The 23,260-nt window shown below is 24.9% G+C and overlaps 1 protein-coding gene across 1 annotated transcript in view; it reads right to left on the minus strand.

Annotated features, from left to right (window-relative positions):
- Positions 1–19,557, minus strand: part of LOC100205361 (pericentriolar material 1 protein) — a 53,288-nt gene extending 33,731 nt beyond the window's left edge. The window contains exons 1-10 of the mRNA XM_065812798.1: positions 19,077–19,557; positions 16,530–16,730; positions 15,987–16,109; positions 15,614–15,655; positions 15,466–15,525; positions 15,214–15,309; positions 8,823–8,963; positions 8,675–8,755; positions 2,509–2,562; positions 2,240–2,429 (exon numbers count right to left, since the gene is read on the minus strand). Coding sequence (XP_065668870.1) covers positions 2,240–2,429; positions 2,509–2,562; positions 8,675–8,755; positions 8,823–8,963; positions 15,214–15,309; positions 15,466–15,525; positions 15,614–15,655; positions 15,987–16,109; positions 16,530–16,730; positions 19,077–19,220 — 1,132 coding nt within the window. The 5' untranslated portion in view covers positions 19,221–19,557. The remainder of the gene's footprint in view (positions 1–2,239; positions 2,430–2,508; positions 2,563–8,674; positions 8,756–8,822; positions 8,964–15,213; positions 15,310–15,465; positions 15,526–15,613; positions 15,656–15,986; positions 16,110–16,529; positions 16,731–19,076) is intronic.
- Between the last annotated feature and the right edge of the window lie 3,703 nt (positions 19,558–23,260).

The following is a 23,260-nucleotide window of genomic DNA, read 5'->3' on the forward strand; positions in this document are numbered from 1 at the left end:
CAAGAACATATTACAAGAAAATTTTCTAGAAAAATTACAAATGAAGATGTAATGCGAAGATTGCTCTGCTCATCAGACCTTTTTATTACTTTTATGAGGCGAAGTTCTGAATCAAAGAAGGAACTTGCCAGCAGAATGTTTAGATCTTCTTTTGTAATTTTCTTAATACAATTATATTCTTTATTGTAGTCTTAATTGTAGTATTGATAATGGGTCCTAACAAGATTTACTTTATTTAAAGAAATCTGTAAAAAGCTGCATACTTACATTAGCACATTTATTTTTTAAGTAGGAATTTGACACCTGTTTCATTGTTGTTTTTTAAAAAATCAAACCCTTCATAATTATGTATATTTAAATAGCTCAGTTTAGTAAAAAAAAAAATAGAAAAAGACAATTTATTTTTATTTATAATCTCAGTGTAAAACCAAAATTTTGCGTTCTTTTTAAGTAGTCATATGTTCTTGTTGTGCTCTCATATGCATAAAATATTCATGTCTAGGTAATTATAAAATATGTGTCCTTGATGATTTTGTTTATTAATCGACCAGAAAGTCAAACTATTAAAACTATTAAAATCAGTATTATGGAAATAAGTTTTATCGTATAGATCTTTTATTTTTTGAATTTTTTTTGTTCGTTTGTTTGTAATTTACCTCCCCAAAGCCAAGAAGGCCACTATAGATGAGGAGGCTATTTGTAGTTATAACCCTCTCTAAACTCTATAACTTCAAAATGCGAACCTTGACAAACAAGGCCGCTGTGCGGAGAAACCAGTTGACACATTGTTCTCATACTTTTTAATTTAAAATTTTAGCATGATTATTACTTTATTAAGTTTTAAAATCTAATAATAATTTATTTTATTTGTTAAAATCGTTTATTTACATGTTTATGATTTTTTAAATATTATTTAAGATCAGAAAATCTATTAAGTTTAGTTTTGGTATAGTTATGTTAAACACATAATAATTAAAAAACATTAAACTTTTTTTAAATATGATTAAAGCTTTTCATTAAGGTTTTAGACCATTTAAAATAAGAAACGCGACAGTGTTACACAAAGCAAACTCAAAAATTTGAACAAAAAGATTGCTTATAAATAAGAAAAAATAACTATTTTGAGTATTATTTTTTTTAGATTTCTTTTTTTTCTCTCTGCGTTATTTTTTAAGGGTCAGATCATTTATTTACATAAAATTACAAGTTAATACTATGCTACAATTTCAAAGAGTGATTTTTATTTAAAAAATGGAAAACTACTATAGAAGAAGTAAATTCTTATTTCCCGTAGAGGTTAGAACAACCGGATGCAAACTGTAAACAGATGTAAACTGCCTACTCATTTTCCAAAACAATTTGCTGTTAACAAAATCTTCACTTAAGCCCATAAACTAAATTTGTATTTTTAAACTTTAAAAAATGTAATAAATAAACTATGCTATTTTTTGTTTGTTAAAAAACAACTGTGAAACTAAAAAATCACTAATTCCTAAATTTGCTTTATACTTACATAAAGTTTAATTGCTACATTCATTAAAACATTATTGTCTTATACTATGCTCATATAAAACAATGCTTTTAAAATCAATTGAACATTACCCCATTTGTAACAGAAAGTAAAATATCCAAATAAGATTTTGTCGACTTGACATCGGTTTAGTATGACACTCTTGTACCAACCTGAAATCCTTCAATTTTTGCAGATTGAATATGGAAGTTATTGTGTTACTTAACTTTTTTCAATGCTATCAATTAAGTGTATAATGTGAATAAAATGCATAACTTCTTTCACTGAAACATTTTTCATGCTTTTATTTAAATAACAGTGTATATTTAATGTTTATACTTAAGCATTGAAAAAATAAAAATCGCCTTAATTCAAACAAATACCTCATATCAGCCAAAGTCCAACTTAATGGGAATTTGCTTTAGTTGAAGTTGAACTATTTCCCTTGGTCCTTTGGTCCTTTACTTGGTCCTTTGGAGGTTTGAGTAATAGGGAATTAACTGTATATATATTTTTGTTTAATAAAATTTTTTGTTGACATGGATTTTTGTTACAACTTAGTTGAAATAATTTACACTAAAATTTTTGTTCAAATAGAAGTTTGGAAAACATTTAGAAATTCTTTTTAAAAAAAAATTTTGACATAAATTTTTATTTACAGCACTAAATAATAATAATAATAATAATAATAATAATAATAATAATAATAATAATAATTAAAAAAATTACTTTCAACTTCTTGAGAGTTTTTGAGACTTTTAAAAGTATTTAAAAGCTGATCCATTTGTTTTTTTTTCTCTTGTAAGGTAAACAGTTTTTTTTCCCATTCCATCATTTTCTGTTCTGCCTCAACTTGCATACTTTCGGCATTGAATCCATTTAAATTATCTTCTGATTGGTTGCGAATTACTTGAATTTGCTATATACAAATTAAAAAATGTGTTTTATGTAACCTTTTGTTCTTATTTATTTTATTTTATTAAAAACCAATTTCTTACATTCTGCTTTTTTATTGATTCAATTGAAGCTCTCTGATTATTCATCACATTTTTCTAAAAACAACATCTTCATATAATTTGTAGAAAAAATTTAAAAAACGACTATTTTAAGTGCTTTTTATAACTAAAAAATGTTTTAAAAACTTTTTTTTTTAGTTTAACATGTGTCAATTTATGGTGTTTGAAAAATGTTTTAAAAACAAATTTCTTTTTTTTTTTAGTTTAACATCAATTTATGGTGTTTGAAAAATGTTTTAAAAACAAATTTCTTTTTTTTTTTAGTTTAACATCAATTTATGGTGTTTGAAAAATGTTTTAAAAACAAATTTCTTTTTTTTTTTAGTTTAACATCAATTTATGGTGTTTGAAAACTGTTTTAAAAACAAATCTCTTTTTTTTTTTAGTTTAACATGTGTCAATTTATGGTATTTGAAAAAACAAGATTTATAAAATACTATAACAATAAATTTTTTAATAATCATTTCTCAATTAATTGTTTAAAATCTTTTTTAAATAATTGAATTATCTTGGTCATAAGAATTTCTTCAATATTAATAATCATTGTTAAACAACTACATCAATTGTTTAATATATTTGTATTATATTATTTTTATTGTTTTATAATTACTATTAATATCAAATTTACAAATGCTATATTTATTTTTTGGAGACAAAATGGTTTGGAGACTGACACTAATTGGGAGGCCATTGGTGGTTGCCTTCATAAGAAATTCAAAAACAAAATGATTTGGAGGCCACCAGTAGCTTCTGCCTCCCAACTGGCTGTGGCTGCCAAATTGAAGACAACATTTTCATCCTGCCAGTGGAAGTAATGAAAAATATTTTCATATGTGTTTTTGAGTTTTTTTAAAGGCAACTTAAATATTAATTAACAGCAAAAATAAAAATTTGACATCAAATTTGTATTTTATATGATTGTTGGACTTTTGATTATTTAAAAAAAAATTATATACATATTTTTTAATTTTTAACTAAATTAGAGCTTAAAATTCAAAACAAAAGTTAAACATTAGAAATTTTATTTCCATGCCATTGGCAAAAAATGTATTTGGTGTAGTTAAGGCTATTTTTAAATTTTTGCTTCAGGTTTTAATGTTTAAAAAAACTTTTCTCTTTTTTATATAATTTAATATATATATATATATATATATATATATATATATATATATATATATATATATATATATATATATATATATATATATATATATATATATATAATTTATATAATAAGTAAATTTTTTTACTATACCTAATAGTAAACCTAAAGAACACCATTTTTGATTCTTGAGATCAATTTTGTGCAACAGCGTTAACTTGATTTTTTTGACCTTTTGAAAAAGTGTTAATCCACTATAGATCATAGTTCTAATCTATTCTGGTACATATTAATTACATATAGTTGTCAAAATACAACACTTCTATCAATTTTCACACAAAATTTAGAAAATCTGACAAAGAAAGAGCTTATAATAAAAAAAACTGCCAATAAATCATAGCAGATCATATTATTAAACTATGATGTTCATTTTACCTAAACAAGGTATTTATTTAAAATCTTTTTCAAACCTGAACAAGTAATCGTGATTTTTAGAAGATTAAAAAAAAATCTTTGGCCTGGATTACAATAAAATTTAAAAAATTCTATCATTCTAATTTATTTCAACTGGTCAAAAAATCACAATCTTTAAAACATTAAAAAGTATTGACCTTTAAATGTTAAAAAAAAGTTTAATCTTTAAAGCGTTTAAAAGTTTAAAAAGTTTTCAAATAAACATTTAAACCTCTTAATTGTTTCAGCGAAGTATTTTTTTTGTACGTTTCCAACCTACAAAATACCTACAGGAATTATTATTAATATATATACCCTCAGTTGATATATGTTTATTCCACTGCACCTATCCCTATGTCAGTCAATGTATGTATAATACACTGTGAATACAGCTATATATGCTGTATTTCTTAGCACATATTTTTCACCACACTGTGTTAAAGTGTGGCAAGACCATACCAAAGATTTCTCAAATTTTAAAATCATAAAAATGTATAAGTATGCATTGATTCACTTATTATATGAAACTTTAAAATATAAAAACAATAAATAAGTATAATTTTTAATAAACAACAGTTATAAGAAAAATGGTAATGCTTCCTCATTAGGTAGACTTTGTGACAGACAAGGAGCTACATCATCTTTAATTCAGAATTATTTCTGAATTTTATTTAATGTTAATTTTATTTGCTGCAGCCATTTAAAATGTTGATAAAATTTTATTGTCAAAAGTTTATTTTCAATGTTAACTTTTTTTCTCTGACTTTCTCATTTATTAAGATTCCAACATTTACTTGGCAGGTGAAAGTATTAATTTATTCCTTATATCTTGAACTGAATAGCTTAGATTGTCATCAGACCTAAAATAATGCTAATATAAAATCTGTTATAACATAAACATTAAAAATTATATATTCTCAGAAAAGAGGTTACTTTTTAAGAAAAAAATCATTCTTATTACTTGCTGTGAATGGCGTTTTCTGTAATTGATAAATACTGTATAACAATATACTATGTACTTGATATATACAGCCTGCAAAATTCAGGTCGGCATTTGGCAAAAGCCAACCTATCTTTGCTTTACTATGGCATACAACTGCCGACCTGAACCTATTAAAGTGCCGGCATGCAAAAATAAATACATGCAAAAATAAATACATGCAAAAAATATGTAATATTTGTTAATTATAAGTTCATAATTCATTTACTGTAATTACTTGTTTTTTCAAGCTTAATAAGTTTGATTTATAATAAAAATTCATTTTTTTACAATTCATTTTATCTTTTTTTTCAAATTTATTCAAGCAGAGAAAAGTTATTCATTTAAAAATTAATAAAAAATTACTTTTCAAATGTCTGTTTTTCTCACACTTTTTTACTCAAAACTTTAGCTTGACTATTATCAATAACTTTTAAAATTTTATATTAATTTATTTTATTAGTTTTGTTAAAAAACAACTCAGAAACCAAAAAATCACTAATTTATAAATTTGCTACGTACTTCCATAAATTTAATTGCTACAATCTTTAAAAAATTATCGTCTAAAGCTATGCTCTTGTAAAGTAATGCTTTCATAATCAATTATTACCCCTTTTGTAATAGAAAGCAAAAAATCCAAATAAGTTTTTTGCTGACCTGAAATCCTTTGAATTTCGCAGGCTGTATATAATCATAATAATAACATAGTCATTATAAACATATGGTTGGTATGGTAACTATTGACTATAAAATTAAGATTAGTTTAAAATTTTATGCAATTATAATGGTATGTAGTTGTGTATTTGACACTGTTTGCAAATGATATATCAAAATATTTACAGTAATATCAATTATTTCAATTTAGTCAACACTTTAAAACATTTTAAAGATTGTGGCTTGTTTCAATCTGATTAAAATAATCTTTTTTGTGATCAGGTTGTACTAAATCTATACTATTGAGTCAATGGTATTGACAAAATACAACATAGTGAAAATTTAATACTAGATTTTTACAAATGAATAAAAATTTAAAATAGAACTTTTTATTGGGTAGTAAAAATTTATTGCTTGTAAAAAACATAGTAGTAAAAATCTCTTACAACACCAGAATTTAAATAAGTTAACCCCTTAAGGACCGATATTTTTTCAAATAAATGCACCAAAAAAATCTATCTTTTTTTTATGCATAGAACTTAGATATTGACATATTAGGAATAAAAAAAAAGTCTGTTTTAAAAATAAACTTTATTTTTATATATATGTTGCTTTTTAATTCAAAAAAATGTAAAAATGATACATATCAGTAAAATACATATAGATATATAGATAGATACATAAAGGAAAAAATATAATATATAACTGAGAAAATATAATAATATGATAATAAAAAAATATATAACAAGACGTAAACAAAATAAAATGATTAATAATTTAATTGTGTATTATTAAAATCTAAATATTATTAATTTGATTGATTCTTAGTTGATTTAATATAATAATATTGTTATAAGATTATTTTCACGAATTATTTTGGGCTAATATATAATGAAACGTAAAATGTGACCGCCCATGTTATCTCGGGTTCGGTCTTTTTGGACCATATAGCATGACCCGAGATATCTCAGGCTTGGTCCTTAAGGGGTTGAAAATCTCTGTAGTATATTATTGGGCAACAAAATATCAAATTTTGATCTTAAACTGACTATTTAATTGTTTATTGAAAACTTTTTTTTAATGATATTAGTTGCCAAAAGCATAAAAATAAAATTTTCAATTTTTAACATTAGTTTTAAACATGAAACTACACTCTAAAAACAATTTGTTAGAAAAAAACAATCCGTTAGTTTTTCCGTTAAATTAACGAAGTAATTCATAACCAAAAATCACAAAATTATCGGAGTAAAATTAACTATTTACAGATTCTTCAAAATTTTGTTAATTCAAATCCGTTGAAAAACAACTGAACTTTCTACTAAAGGGTTTCCAAAAGAAATTATGAAGTGCTTCCTTTGTAGATTATATTTGTAAATCTTGTTTGTTTGATTTAGATTTGCCAATATACTACAGTTCTTTATTTATAAATGATAAAGTTTTAAAAGGCGTTTTTCTTAAACCACATTTAAATCGTAGATAAAAGGTTTGTTGCAGTAAGTTTAATTTGTCATTTTTTAAATAGCTTCACATTTCAACTAAATGTGAAGCTATTTAAAAAAGCGTAATTTAAATTGTGTTTATCAATTTGCTTTTTCTTCTAAATTTTAGTAGAGATAGCAAATGGATAAACACAATTTAAATTACACTCTGTTATTTGTAATTTCAAAGGTTATTTATTGAACTTATTTTAAATTTTCTATATAAAGCATTGAATATATTTTTAAACTTTTTTAATATGATAAACCAAAGGGTTAGTTGAACAGTTATTTTTATAATATAGACTATATGACTTGTATATATTCTTGAATATGACATGTAGTAACTTACGATATAAATTTAAATCAGTTGTAAAATTAAAAATGTTAACATTTTTTTTGATGGGTATCATTATTTAAGTATCATGCATTAGTTGCAGCTAAGTTTACATTAGTATTAAATTTACACACACACAAATTTACAACAGTATTAAAAATTGAAACCTAGTATAGTAAAAACTGTATACATGTATGTGCTTTTTATATAAATGTTTTTTGACCTTGAATATAATAACTGTATTAATAAAATATATATTAAAAAATTTTTTTATATATTTTTATTTAAATTTTTGAATTTTTATTGTAATTGAAAGATTCTATATTGAATTAAATTATTATAAATATTTAATTAGTTTTCAATTTAAAAGTTAAAGCATTTTTAAAGCTTCTTAAAAAATCTCTCCCAATCATGTTAGTTTGTATAAGTAGTACTGCTTGAATCAGATGTTGAATATTATGATAAAATAATCTATATATTAAAAGTAGGGACTATTTTGTGATGAAATCTCAGTTCTATCTGGCTTAATTTCTTTCTAATTTTAATAAAGGGAATAATAAATTACTCAATATGATGACGTATTAAATTCTTTATTTTACCAAAACAGCAAAAGCTGCCTAATGTAATAACTCCTTTATTTTAACAAATTGTTTGTTGCACGAAAGGAATAAATTTAATAATTTCAACAGACTAATATTGACAAACTTCAATCCATTAAAATTTTAATCCGTTAACATAACGGAAAACCAGTTGGTGCAATAGCGACAGATGCAGTTTGTTGTATATAACAGATTTTTTCTTAGAGTGTAGTAATTTATTCAATTTTTTTTTTTTTTTTGATTTTATTTTATTTTATTTGATAAAAAACCGCCCTGACAAAATTTTAATTTTATTTAAATAGTCAAAATTTTTGCAATAAATCATATAAAACGCAACTTTGATATCAAACTTTTAATATTTGCTCCTAATTAAATGTGAAAATGTTTTTCATTACTTCAACCAGCAGGAAACAAAACTTTTGCCTCAAATTTAGTTGCCACAGCCAGCTGGGAGACAGAAGCTACTGGAGGCAGCCTCCAAACTTTTTTGCCTCCAAAAATATCTTTTGGAACCTTTCACTGTAAGGCCAAATATAAAAATAAACAAACCTTTCTTGATGCTTTAACAGCCAGTTCAGCATTTTCTTGCATTAGCAAAAGAGTTGATTGTCTTTCTTTTAACTTTTCCAGCTAAAAAACCATAACATTTTTTCATCTTCAAAAGATTTAATGAAAAAATCTAAGAAAGATGGCCTACTTCTTTTTGTTGTTCCACAATTTTCTTCAACAACAACTGCTGCTCTTTTAGCCTTTGAAGTTCTTCTTGTTGATCATTACCATCTCTTTCATTTTCCACTGTGGTTCCAGACATGCCATCTTCTTGTTCACTTAAAGCTTGCTAAAATACAAAATTAAAAATAATATTTCAAAGAAATAAATTTTTAAAAGTTAATCAAACTCACACAAAACAATAAACTATTAATCTTAAATCTATGCTTTTATTACAACCAATTTAAATTGAAATGAAAAAATTTTACTTTATTGACCTAATCAAGTTCTAGGCAAATAGCAAATGCAATCCTAACAACATACACAACCAATACTAATATACAAAAACACAACAAACTAGTCATAAAAGATTCCAAGATGATTCTTTATATTTTTAATTTTTAAAAACTCTTTTATAACTATGAAATCATTTGTATAAACAAAAATAAAAAGCTAGAAATTTGATTTTTTTTTTTTTTTAATAAATTTGATTTAAGATTGTATCTATTTAAATTAATATTGGTTAATTGGTTAATGATTAAATAATAAACATAAATTCACATTAAGTAATTAAAATAGTTTATAAAACAAATAATGTGTAAAGCATTTTTTATTATTATTAAATATTTTTATTTTATAAACTTATACTTTATTTTTTTTAAAAGTCAAATAACAATTAACATGTAGTGAAACAATTAAAGATCTAAAAACTAAAGTGCCATATGCAAAGGAAGATCGTATTAAAACTTGTTACAGGCACTCTATAGAAAATTAAAACAAAGTTTCGATTAATTGTAGTTAAAACAAGGTTTTAACTCTTTTGGTTATTATTATTACAATTTTCAATTTTACAAATTAATTTTCTACTTTTATAATCATGTAATTAAATGTAATCAGGTTATACTTTACAACCCATACTCAGTAACATATTTAAAAATACATATACTTTTTTTATATTAAACTAAGTCTACTTGATTTACAATATACTACATTAAAAAATACATTAAAAATAGAACCTAAAAATTTAGAATTACAAACAATTTATAAATAAAACTATAGTTTAAATTATTACAAAAATATTAAAACTTTGACTAAAAAATAGATAGTAACATATACTCAAAAATACTTTTAAAAATACTAAAATATCACCAGAATTATGTTGTGTAATGTTGCATTCACAGCATAGCTGCTGCTATATGTTCTATTTTGAACATCAAAAAGTATTTTCCATAGTACTCAAGACATAAAATTGACTGAAATAAATAGCAGAAAAACACTTTTTTATTTTGAAAGGTCAAGCTAAAAATAATAAAGTCTTTTCTAAGTAAATATAAACCAATTGACATATCCAAGCTGATTTTGGTACTGGTATACTGGTTTGAGCGCTCAAACTTGCACCCAAACTCCAGTACGTGAATGAAACTACTATTTATTTGAGCATAAGAAACTTAACTAATTAATCTATTTAATCGAGCATAAGAAACATAAAAATTTTACTATTTAATAGAGCATAAGAAACATAAGAGTTACTATTAAACTATTACAAATACTACAAACAAACTATTTAATCGAGCATAAGAAACATAAGAATTACTATTAAACTATTACAAATACTACAAACAAACTATTTAATCGAGCATAAGAAACATAAGAATTTTTTCTTCTAGTTTCATTGAGAAAAATTTACAACATTATTGAAAAAAATTAAACTCATTTAATTTTATAGGTTTTTTTTTTATTATATTGATGAATATTTTAATCTTTTTAATTGTCAGTTATAAAACAGATTCTTTATCAATTAAATTTACTATTTTTTTAATTTTGATTTATTCATAAAAATTAGTTACTATATACCAATAAAATTAGTCACAAAAAAAAAACTAGTAAGTTAATTTTAATCATACAATAATTAAAATTAACTGACTAATATAATAAAATAATTCAACATATATACTTATTTTAATTGCAACTAAATTGTATAAATATCTTTACAAAATTATATTTCCTAAACTTATCTTATCTATTTATAAAAAAATTTTAAACTAGGATTGAATATTTTCATTTTATTTTTGGTTTATTTATATGTACAACACCCCTACCCCCCACCTCCCACAAAAAACAAGAAATTGATAAAAGTCAAAAAACTTTTACAATTTTTTACTGTCAATTTTTATTAAACCAGTGTTTGCTTTAACAAACACAACTTAACTTAGTGTAAAATAAATAATCGGGCAATAAATAAGATTTTTTTTTTAAAAAAAAAAAACTACTCCAGTCTTGAATTATCTACTATATTCCAGTCTTTAAATTATTAATGGAAAATTTTTAGTAACATTCTGAAATCTACAACTTACACAGATTTATGAAATAAAAAAAAACTTTTGTTAATTATACTAAGTTGTAAAACAAATCTATTAAGTCTGTAAAAAAATTAGAACACATTAGACTGATATGATAAAATATAGCAATTGAAGCATGATGCACATTAGACTGCTGGTTATGTTCTAAAATGGTAAATTTTATAGTTTTATATTATTAAAGTTACATAAAATACAATTAAATTGCATTGTGAAATAAGTGAAATAGTTGAGCATGGAAAAAAGTTCAAACAATTACTAGAGTGTAAAACATAGCAAAGACATCTGCTGAGCAAAATTGTTTTAGTTCAAAACTCTGCATAAAGGGTTGACAGTAGAGTATCCAATACCGGTCAAAAAATCAATACTGGTATTTCGGTATTATAAAAATATAATACAGGAATACCGGTATTAAGACCAGTATTAAATATTTTTAATTTTTAAAGCAAAGTAAATAAATTTAAGAATCACGAAAACTTGAAAAGAATGCAAATTTATTGATCTATTTGGTAGAATCTTTATCTTTTATTCTATGAAAGTAACCTCTTAAAAAACAAAGAGCATTCAGAGTTTTATCGTCCATTCTGCACCGCAGCTTGTTTAAAAAAATGCTCTTTCGGATTCAACGCTAGTTGATTGAATTGTTAAAAGAAGATCATAAACCTGTTGGAGATATTTTCCTGGCACACCTACATCTTCGAAGAGACTTATTTCCTTTTTTTAGTCACTTGATTATATCACCAGCACGCTGTGGTTGTTTCTCAACAACCTTATAGTTTATTTGTTTACAAATGGCCTTGTACATGTCTTTTTTCATTGATTTCTCAGAATTTTTCCTTGTCAATCTCAACTTCGCTAACCTCAAAGTGAAGAATTTCCCGGGCTCATTCTTCAACAGCAGTGCTTTGATTCTAAGTCCCTTCTGTTTTACAATGCCCAATAGTGAATTGAGATTACTCGCTTTTGATGCACACGGAAAGTTAAAACTTAATAAGTATGAGTTTCTAATACCATCTTCCAGACCTTTATGCAGATAAGAAATTAAATCGGACAACTGCGTTCTTCTTGCAATAACAAGTTGTTTTAAAGCACTCATAAATTATAAGCTCCATGATGAATTAATTTCACATAGCCTATCAAACATAAATGTCAATGCTGCATCCGCAGAAATTAAGTTAGCATTCTTGCAACAAAGTGAATCAACGGCTAATTTTACTAGCAAAAGTGCTGAGATAGTAGTTAAAACTGTTACAAAATCAGTTTCTGTAAAGCTTATATTAAGTTTATTCCTTTATTATTATTTATAAGGCTATTCCATCTAGTTTTGGAATCTGCAATTAAGAAGTATTCTTTATGAAATTCGAGCTTTACATAATTCTGTAGTACCTCATTTTTTAATGGTGAACGTTTGAATATTTGCACAACTTTCCTTATTTTTTGTGTAAGGGGACCAATTTGACTATGTAATATTTCTGTATCTTATTCTTGTATATTGTAATCCATCACTAATCCTTTCTCGTATGTTTTTGAAATATTTTCAAAGGCACCATAGTTTTTGTGCTCTTAGGCATCTGAATATGAGTCAAAGTCTATTGATTCATTTGAGCAAAAGGTTCTTTCTTTGGTTGATTCTTTTTTTATATAGAACATCTACAACTGCAAGTTAAATTGCATGGGCCAAACACAACTGCTGAGCAGCCGGAATTAACTTGTCTGCTTTTTGCATAACTGCTGCACCATCATTTGTTAAACAAACAATACTCTTTTGTAATGACAAACTATATTGATTCAATTTTTCACTTAAAAGTAAGACACATTTTTCTGCAGGTAAACCTCCATTGATTCAAAGAAGTCCTAAATTCCAAAACTTTGACTCCAAGTAAAGATTCACGTTTATGTATCACTGGTTCCTTAAGGAAGTCCACTCATCAAAAGTAATACTAAAACCTTTTCCATTTAATTTATATTCTGATATTTCTTTAATTATTAACTGCCGAATAGTTTCGCTATAACTAGTGACAATATTTTGTATAGTCAAGGCAGATTTTGGAAGTTTATCACTTAAATTTAATGCTTTTAATGATTTTCGAAGATTATCGGATGTTATGAAAAGTCCATCAAGTGCTGTCATTCTAGATAAGATTGCTGCCTGCGAGTCTTCTGTAGTTTTTTTAAAATATTTAATAATTTTTAGAGGAGGCATATCAGATATTAAACTAGATTCACCAAGAGGTTCAATAGCATCTCGTTTTTGTAATATCACATCATGCTTTGTTTTTAAATGTGTATAAAGGCCGCTTGTTGAGCCACCTGCTGTTTTTATAACTTTTGCGCACATCTTGCACTTTGCACTATGCCCTTTTTCATCTTTAAGAAAGAAAAACCAAACATAATATTTATCTCTGCCTTTTGAATGCACAATAAACTTTTTAATTTCTTTCTCAACCAGCTAAATTAGAATATTATCTCAATTTGTAAATATGTGTCACATATTTTATCCTCATAATGTTTATACCAGTCACATAATGTGACTGATATAAGCATTTAATATTTAAATGAAATTATTTTAAACAAGTTTAAACTTAAAAATGTTAATTTTTTAAACTTACAAAAGTTGTTCTTGGTAATTATTTAAAAAAAAACTATCAAAGAAATAGGTATATAAAGATTTTGTAACTTGTAAAAATGTTAACTCGTTTTTTACTTTTAGATCCTCGCCATAACTAAAAATGTACAAGAACTCAAGAACTAAAGAATGTTTAAGGAATTGCTTTAAAGTATACGCACTTATGATCAAAAAAGAATAAAAATAACCCGTAATTATAAACCTCCTGGAAATTTAAATGATTTTAAAAATGAGTCAAGCAATAATGAGAAAAGTTTCATCAAAGAGTCGTCAACGAATCAGAGTTTGACAACTTTACTTTTATATATTAGGTTTTTACTCAAACAAAGAGTTTAAACACATGATAGAATAAAAAATATTTTAAAAATAAGCAACAAATGTTTACAAATTTTCGTATATTTATAATCTGAAATACGACAATGCGACACGTCTCAAAAATAGTTGCATTTTAATATCTACTTAAAAGTTGTAATACTTTAATTAAAACTTTCGTTATAAATCAATTTAAAAAAGTACATGAAGTATACAAATATTGCTAAAAATAATAATAAAAAAAAACAACCATTCAAATACCGAAATTCCGGTATTTAAGCCTTTTAATACCAGTATTCAAAACTAGACAAAATCAACCGAAATCCCGGTTTTTGGTATACCGGTATTGGATTCCCTAGCTGACAGCTTCACATAAAATGCATACTTAAACATAGTCAAAAGGTTTGCCTATGTTTTAATATGCATTTGTTTACTTAACCAGTAACAGTAACCAGTTAAATAAAAAAACCAAAGTCATTAAATAAAAACAATGATAGCAAAGTGATATTGACAAATATAGAAAAGCAGATATATTAGTTTTGTTCCAAGAAACAAAACTGAACTTTAATTTTTAGAGAAAAATAAGTAAATATATTAAATGTAATCCTAAGCTTAAGAATATAAAACAAAAGAGAAAAATTGTGCAGTAGGTGACAGATTAATTCAAACAGATTCAAACTATATTAAAAAATTATTAATGGATAAAAAATTTTGTAAACTAAAAATCTTACTATAAATAACCTTACTCATTCTTCTTTATTTCCTTTTTATTTATACTTATTTATAATTTTTTATATAATAATATTTAATTATATATATACAATATAATATAAATATAATATATAATTATAATATTTTTAATTATATTTATACTTATTTATTAAGTAAGGCTTCATCGCTTAATACTTATTTTTATATTGTCAAGTAAGTTAAATAAATTAAAATTTAGTATTTCTTAATTAAAACAATAACTTCTAAAAACTTGATTAACAAAAACAAAGTTTTTAAAAATTTTTTTTTTGCAAATAATTTTCATAAAACTAATAACTCAGCAAAACTAAAATTAAACAAAAGATTCTACTTACCTCTGCTTTTTGAATCAAATCAATGTATCCTTTCTCTTGAATTCTTAACTGTTGTATTAATTTAGCTAATTTACTTGTCTGTTGGTTTCTTTGTGGCTAAATTTAAAAAAAATTATTTTACAACTTAAGTACTTTCCTTCTACATTCTTTTGATAATAATATTGACACAATAAAAATAGAAACAAGTAAGTAAAAATAGAAACAATAAGTATTGTTAATTTAGGTACATATATGATGATAAAAAAATGCTACCTCATCAGTGCCAGCAATACACAAAGAAACATACATAGATGTTGCTTGTGATAGATATTCCTGTAAACAAAAACACAAAACTTGTATAAAAGAACATATAAAAGAAAAATTTACTAAGTTTGTTTCACAAAGTAATTTATTTACTTACACGAACTTGGTTTAAGCGCTCATTTACTCTGTTGATATTTAACTAATTAAGAATCAAAAGCAGAATTAAAGTTAACTAAACTAAGAACAATGCTAAATGTTGAATTAACAACAATAGCTGAAACAATATTTTTACAAAGAAAATCAAAATTTAGTGCAAAAAATCAAAACCAATCATTATAATATTTTCATTAACAGTTAAATAATATGCCCGTATTGATGGATATATACATATATATATATATATATATATATATATATATATATATATATATATATATATATATATATATATATATATAAATTTTTACTGGTAAAAATGCATTTATATATATAACAATAATTAAAGGAAATTAAAAAAAGTAAAAAATTACGTCAGAATTTTCACTTGGTGCAGCATCAGAAGCAGCTACGCTTGAAATACTCATAACATCTATGTAGTTATTAAATGTGGTAGAAATATTATCTCTTTGATCTCTGTTTTGTTGAACGTTTTGCTTTAAATTAAATTAAAATATGAAATAAAAAGTAAACAACGACTCATTTTTTAAGTAAGACCTCAGTTTTTCAACTAAGGCATAAGTTTTTTAACAATGGCCTTGGCAACTCCCTTCACTAAAAAAATGTTACCGAAATGAAAAAACAAGATTAAAATAAAGCAATATATATATATACATTTTTTTTGAATTTTCATGCAATATTTTTCTATACAATGTTCTTATATCCGAAGATATTGTTGGCTTAGCATAGGAACAGCCACAAATAGTCATTAAGACTAATCCAAAGTAGCGTCAGTTATTGACCAACATTTGCATACCGAAGTACTACTTAAGTGCTGAGTTGGCGGTGGCAGGATTATAATATAAGAGCGTAAATTATTTTAATACAAATATCAGTTAATAAAACTTTTTAACAACCTTTTTGTCATCATCACTAAACAACTTCTGCTTAAGCTTTACAAGAGCTTCTCTTTGTTCTAGTGGAGTTGCTGCAGTAATTTTTGTGCGTGGCATAGTCATTGGGGTACGTCTACGAGAATCTTTACCAGATTCTTCTGAACTCAAACCAACTCCCTCATTAATAAAATTAATAAGCCTTTGCTGATGCTTCCTTGCTTTCTAGAAAAGAAAATTCTTTTATTAATATATCTTAATAGTCAATCTTTTTTTTTTTTTTTTAATACAAGAACAATGCAAAAGATAAAATATTTAAAAGAAAGTTTTTAGCTTAGCCTTAAAACTATCTGTCCTGAGAATATTGGTTTTACCCTTGATATTTGATTTTAGGATATTCTCAGAACTTTTAAAAATCAGTTTTACAGTTGTCTATGAAAACAAAACAAATGCTAATAACAAATTAAACTAACATTTGTTAGACATAAAAATAAAAAAAGTTTTATTGATCTATGTGGCCACACTTTTTTTGAGTTAAAAAATTAGAAAAATTTAAGAAATTTTAGGAGGTTTTAAAGACTTTTTAGTAGATTTTACCAGGAAACTTGGAAAAATGAATAAAAAATTAGTATTCATTAGAAGGATTAGGTGTGGCCACCCTGTTGATATTTTAAGAAGTACGGTCATTTCTCTATTCTTATTATTATCATTATCTCTATCTATTCATCCATAGACACAAATTATAAAAACCTAAACTTTTTACAAAGCTGTGATTTATTGATGCTTAGAAGATTGGTGTTGTCACCATTCTAATGAACAATCAAGCTATTTATAGTATGAGATAATTCACAAATATATATCTAAAAACAGTAAAGACCAGAACGGAAACCTGTAAAAAATGATTTATGATAACTCTTTTGGACGATTCAACACCAATAATCAGAACAAACTAGATAAAAATTTTTACAAAAAAATAATCAGAAAAGTTATTCCATTTGGCAGGGAATGATGAAGCAGTGTTTTTATGCATCTGCGCAAATACCACAAGAAAAACTTTTTGGATATTTTTTTTAATTATTTTTTTATCAAATTCATATCGAAATTTAATTTACTTGTAATTTTAGATATCTAAAGTTTCATGCCCTAAGCAGATTGACAGTATACACCATTGTATACGAATATGAGCTAAAGTTTATCCAGCTTGGTACTCCAAATCTTCATTAAAACCCTGTAATGCAGTTATGTTATGTCACGTCGTTTGAAATTTGCAAATATCACTGCAATATTCAAAAAAGATGTCAACATCACTAAGTACCATCCAATTTCCAAGTTAAAAAATCTTTATTATTTTCTTACAAAATTTTTTTATCTTTTGATATGTGTATCAGCATATTTTCTAAAAAATTTAAAGTCAGCAGTCAAGACAGTTTAATTTATAGCAAAATGTCAAAGTTATTGCACTGTCTTAAAATGTACTAGGTAAATGTAGATGAAAGTAAAGCAATATTTATCCTTATTTTTTAACTGATTATGATATAAAACTCTGCAAAAGATTTTTATGCTAAGCAATTCTCACATAGAAAAATACCTAAAATTAAAAGTTCTCTAATATGATGGTAAAATGCTTATAAAAAATGCACTAAAAATACTTTTCTTTTTCTCTTTTTTTTTCTTTTTATAACGACAACCTAATTATGTTGTGAACATTTAAAAACAAACACTAAGAAAACAAAAGAAAACTAAAAAACTATAAGACAGAGTTGGCATCGTCATGACATAAAGGACATAAAGAATAAAGCTACAGAAATAATCCTTTTTAGATCCTATATTATATGCACAAAAACTCAATTGATTTTCTATAATTATCTTTCCTTTCTAAAAAAATTAATTTAACACTTCATCATCAGACTAGAATATTTTCCTATTTTTTTTCAGGGCTATGTTTTTATATGAATCTTGACCAGCATCAAATAGTATTGTAAAAAATGAGGGAGGAAGGGGGGGGAGGAAGGAGAGATGTTAAAGAGTAAATTGCCAATGCAAAGTTTAAATGAAATTAAACAACAATCAACTTCATCAAAATATAAAAACCTAATAAAACTAAAAATATGAACAAAATTTAAGAAGAAGTAATGTAACATTTCAATTTTAATCAAATTGATGAAAGAGATGTATGCATAGTAGCACAACAACAAAATTTCTATTGAAACAGAATGTATTTCAAACGAACAAAAAATTAATTTTTAACTTGTAACACACCTTGTATATATTTATAACAATGAATAATACATTGTCAATGTGGAAGAAGTCAAAGATAATTTAATTGTTTGTGTTCAGTTTACGCATTAACAAAAATTTAAAGTTAAAAGAAATTATTGTTTTTTGAGATTAAAGAAATAATGTTCAAAAAAGAAAAAAATTAACTTTAAAATTTTTCATTTTTGAAATATTAACTAACTTTAAAAAATTGTAAAAGCTTTTGCAACAAAGATATTATCAAGATGAGAAAACAATATATATATATATAAAATCAAAAAGATAAATATTAGTTTATACATATAAGCTTTTTACCTCCGAATTGCTTTTATTTTTTTGAAATTTGGATTCGTTGACATCATGATTTATATTAGAAGTTTCAACTTTTTTAAATTTTTTATTCCTTAGTGATGAATTATCTTCAACCTTAAATTTTTTTACTCCTGAATCTTCTTCCATAGTGGAAACCAAACTTATTACGGTAATGTTAAGGGTTACGCGGATTTTTACAACAATTTATTTTATTGGCCAGTTTTACGTCACATGTGTTGTACTATTTTTATAACTTACTAAATTCTCAAACTTTACAAAATTACTTGTTAAATTCGTATTTAACATAATTTAGAACATATTTTGTTTTCTATATGTGTGTACAAAGATGATGTAAACTTTTGGTGGGTCAGGAAAGTCTCTCACTGTTAGTTATATTAGGAATGAAGGGTTCAAAATTAAAGCCGATAAGAACGGCTTATCGGATTTAATCCGATTGCTTGAATAACTCTTCGACACCTCCCCCCCCCTCTCTATTTCTTCGGAGAGAGCTTGATTTAATTTATAGAAAATTAAACACTTAAAGATAGATTAACATTTAATGATTAAAAAAATAATACTAATAAACAAAGTTATACTTTATTTTATATTTTATAATATTTTGTCAAAATAAAAAATTAGGATAAATAATTAATTTCTATTAGTATTCGTTGAATTTTAATTAAAATTTTTTATATAACGAAAACATCTTAAAATTCTAATGTACATTTGTCAGTTTCAAGAAAAGTTTTGAGGACGCAAAGATTGGTGCAAAACGTTTGATTAAATTTTAATAAAGTTTAAATATTTTAACGTTATTATAACCAAACAAAAGTTTGTTATTCATAGCACTTCTGTAAGTTATCTGTCTTGTTTTAAAACAAAAAATTTTTTAAAACTAATCATTTTAGGTGCTCTAAAAAGTCCTAACGATCTTATCACAGAGCACCGCGGAATAGCAATTAACTAGAAAGTTTACGCCTCCTACTTTACATTGATGCATTACGTTTTAGTTTTATTTGCTCTCTTTCCTCAACGTATAAAAATTATTTTCTTCGAAAATTAGTCAATTCTATAAATTGACAAACCGTATGGAATTATTCAATCAACTTATTTCTTCGGAAACAAATTTATGTTTGAAAAAATGACCGAGTAACATATTAAACATTATTGGCGCCGTTTTTGAGAATAGAATTATTTAAAACAAGCTAAAAAAAAAACAAGTTTTCTACTATTTATATAAATTAACACAAATTTGATTAGATTATGTACAAGTTGTCTAGCAATGCTAAAAAACATTTGCCAAATAACTTATGTTTGCAACAATACAACGACAATATTGCAAATGCTCAAGTAACAGTAAAGAATTATTTAGTCTTATTTTTCATAAATTAAGTAACGTCGAAAAGTTTTTTTTTGAATTTTACTTAAATTTAAATTACTATAGATCCAATTATGTTAAATCAATTTAATTAAATCGAAAAAAAAAGTTATACACATTTGTACAAAGATACAAAAAATTTCTTTGAGCTACCGGTAAACAATTACAACTCGAACAACTACAAAAATAAAAACAAATCTTAAATCTGACTATTATGAGTTGTTTTACGACTTGTTAATATTGCTTGACTTAATTATTTATTTTTTTATTTAACGTATTTAACGAAAAATGTTAAGAAATAGATGAGAAGCAGATCATAAAATTTTAGAAAACCTTTTTTCAAAAGAAATTTAATTTTTATTTTTTGTGCTGTGCACAGCAAAAATACGTCGAAAAACTGAAGATTAATGCTAGTGCGGGAAGATATAAGTTCATAAATGTTATTTTATTCAGTCAAAAAATAAAAGTTTTTAAAAGTAAATTTAGCAACATTTATTGAAGCAATTAAAAAGAAATAAATTTTTATAATAATAAAAAAAAAATTTATATAATTAATCCTATTTTTGATCCTATAGAAAAAAAAGCTGTACTGATTACCATGTAGTAAATTCCAAAAACGCAGACAAAATTTGAATCAGTTTTTTGTTATTATTGTTGTTAAATTTGGATAATGAGCTGGTTACACATTCGTCATGTAGAATCGATGTTTCAAAATCAGTACCCTAAACGTAGCAACCTACTCGTTGGATTTTTGGATTTTCAGCTCAACACTCAAACTGTTTGTTAAGTGTCACGCAACTCTGGTCTAGAGCTAAAACCCAAAACTTTTGCAATACTTTTGTTGGAAAGATTTTAAATATTAGCTTGATTATTCATTGTATAGAATAATTCACGAGTCAGTCAAAATAAAAAATTTAAAAAAATATTAAATATACAAAGTAAATTTTTATTTAAACAATTACAATACAATATTTCATGAGAATTTTGATGATAAAAGATAAAAGTTATGATAAAGTATTTACTTCAGTTAAAAGAGACTTAGCGTTAGAAAACACAATCTTTAAACTAACAACACTGGTATCATGATTTTGTTGACAATAAAGTAACGCTAATTTTTTTATTTTTACACTTCTCCAACCAGCCTTAGCATAGTTTATATAGCAGTTAATAAATTAAGTGGCGTAGCTGAATTAATATAAAGTAATGTAGCTAAATAAATGTCTGTTTAGCTTCTTGCTTTAAATAATATTTCTGTACTTTTGAAAATTTCGCAAGACAGGTTTTTGATTTGTATTTTTCCTTGTAATATTTTTATCAATGAAAACATCCCAAATAGCTTCAAATTAAAAATTTGAACGTCATTTATAAAAAGAAAAGGCTAATCGTTTGTTATCGCTAATCGCTTGGTAGAAGATGTCTTTTAGAACATGAATATAAGAATTATCATTTAGTTTTTTTCAGTATAAGAGAAAGTTTATTTGATTGAATATTTTGATTATGTGTCTGCTATTGTCCTTAATTATTTTTGTTTTTAAAATTGTGTCGTTATGCTACTATAAGAAAAAAACAATAAATAAACTAAAAAATGTCAGTAAACATAATTTTTATTAAGTTGACGCTTAATAGAGAACATTTTTGCAAAGGAGAAATAGTAGAGATCTTATTAAAAACTCTTCAGGAACTTTGATTATTGTTTAATAAATTTAATCGAGATTATAGATTAAAGTTATTTCCTAAAGTTATTTCCTTGTTAAAATTCCTTTTGTTTAAACAACTTTTTAGCAGCATTAGAACATTACCAGTAATTCTTGAACAATAAAAAAAGCAAACAGAGAGAACAGAAACTGAATAATAGTTGTTAACATTAAGCAAGTGTTCTCTGACTTCTCATTGCACATTTAAATAATTCGAAAATAATGTCTATAATGATTTTGATAACAATACTTCCTTTGGTATCTCAGAACCGAATGGTTTATTGCATCCAAGAACCAAATGGTTTGTTACATCCCACCCAGTGGGCAAGGGACCTAAAAAAGATGTCTTTTGAACAAAACCAAATGGTTTATTACATCACAGAACCAAATGCTTTATTTTATCCCAGAAACAAATGGTTTGTTATATCCCAGAACCAAATGGTTTATTACATCGGATATAGATAGGATTGAAACAGTTGCAGCTTCAATCCTATCTATAGAATTGAAACTGCAACTGTTTCAATCCTGCATCTTTGGATCTTGTTTTTTTGGTATTTTTCCATTTCAAATTTATTTGGTGGATTTTTGTGTGCCTGCAGTGTGGTAGTTTTTTCCTTATTCTTTGCTTAGGTAGCTTTATATTTATTTTCCTTCCCAACTTTGTGTATTTGCAACATCGTTATTGCTACCAGCATTGTTACTGTTAGATCTTAATACAGATAATGAAGAATTCTCAAAGTGTTCTTTGGTTTTGGGGTGGTTGTCAATCAGTTTTTTAATATTTTCATTACCAACATTAAAAAGATTTTTACGTAAAAATGGATGAAAGTAATAGCCAAGTGCAAATGCGGGTTTACGGTTTTTATCTGTAAATCTCATATTTCCCGGTGGGTACAGGACGTAAAAAAGACGTCTTTTAAACGTCTATTGAACGTTTTGGACGTCTTTTGAACGTTCAAAAGACGTCTTATTTAGGTCCTGTGCCAACTGGGTTAGTTCTGATAATAAGTCCTTCAAAAGTTCTTCTACTAACTGGTTGCTTTCCTGAGTAAGATAATTCTTTCTTTCTTAATGAAGTTGATAAGTGCTGTCACTTTTCACAGTGGAATAAAAAA

Source organism: Hydra vulgaris, chromosome 12 (assembly GCF_038396675.1).
Source record: "Hydra vulgaris chromosome 12, alternate assembly HydraT2T_AEP".
Lineage (NCBI taxonomy): Eukaryota > Metazoa > Cnidaria > Hydrozoa > Anthoathecata > Hydridae > Hydra > Hydra vulgaris.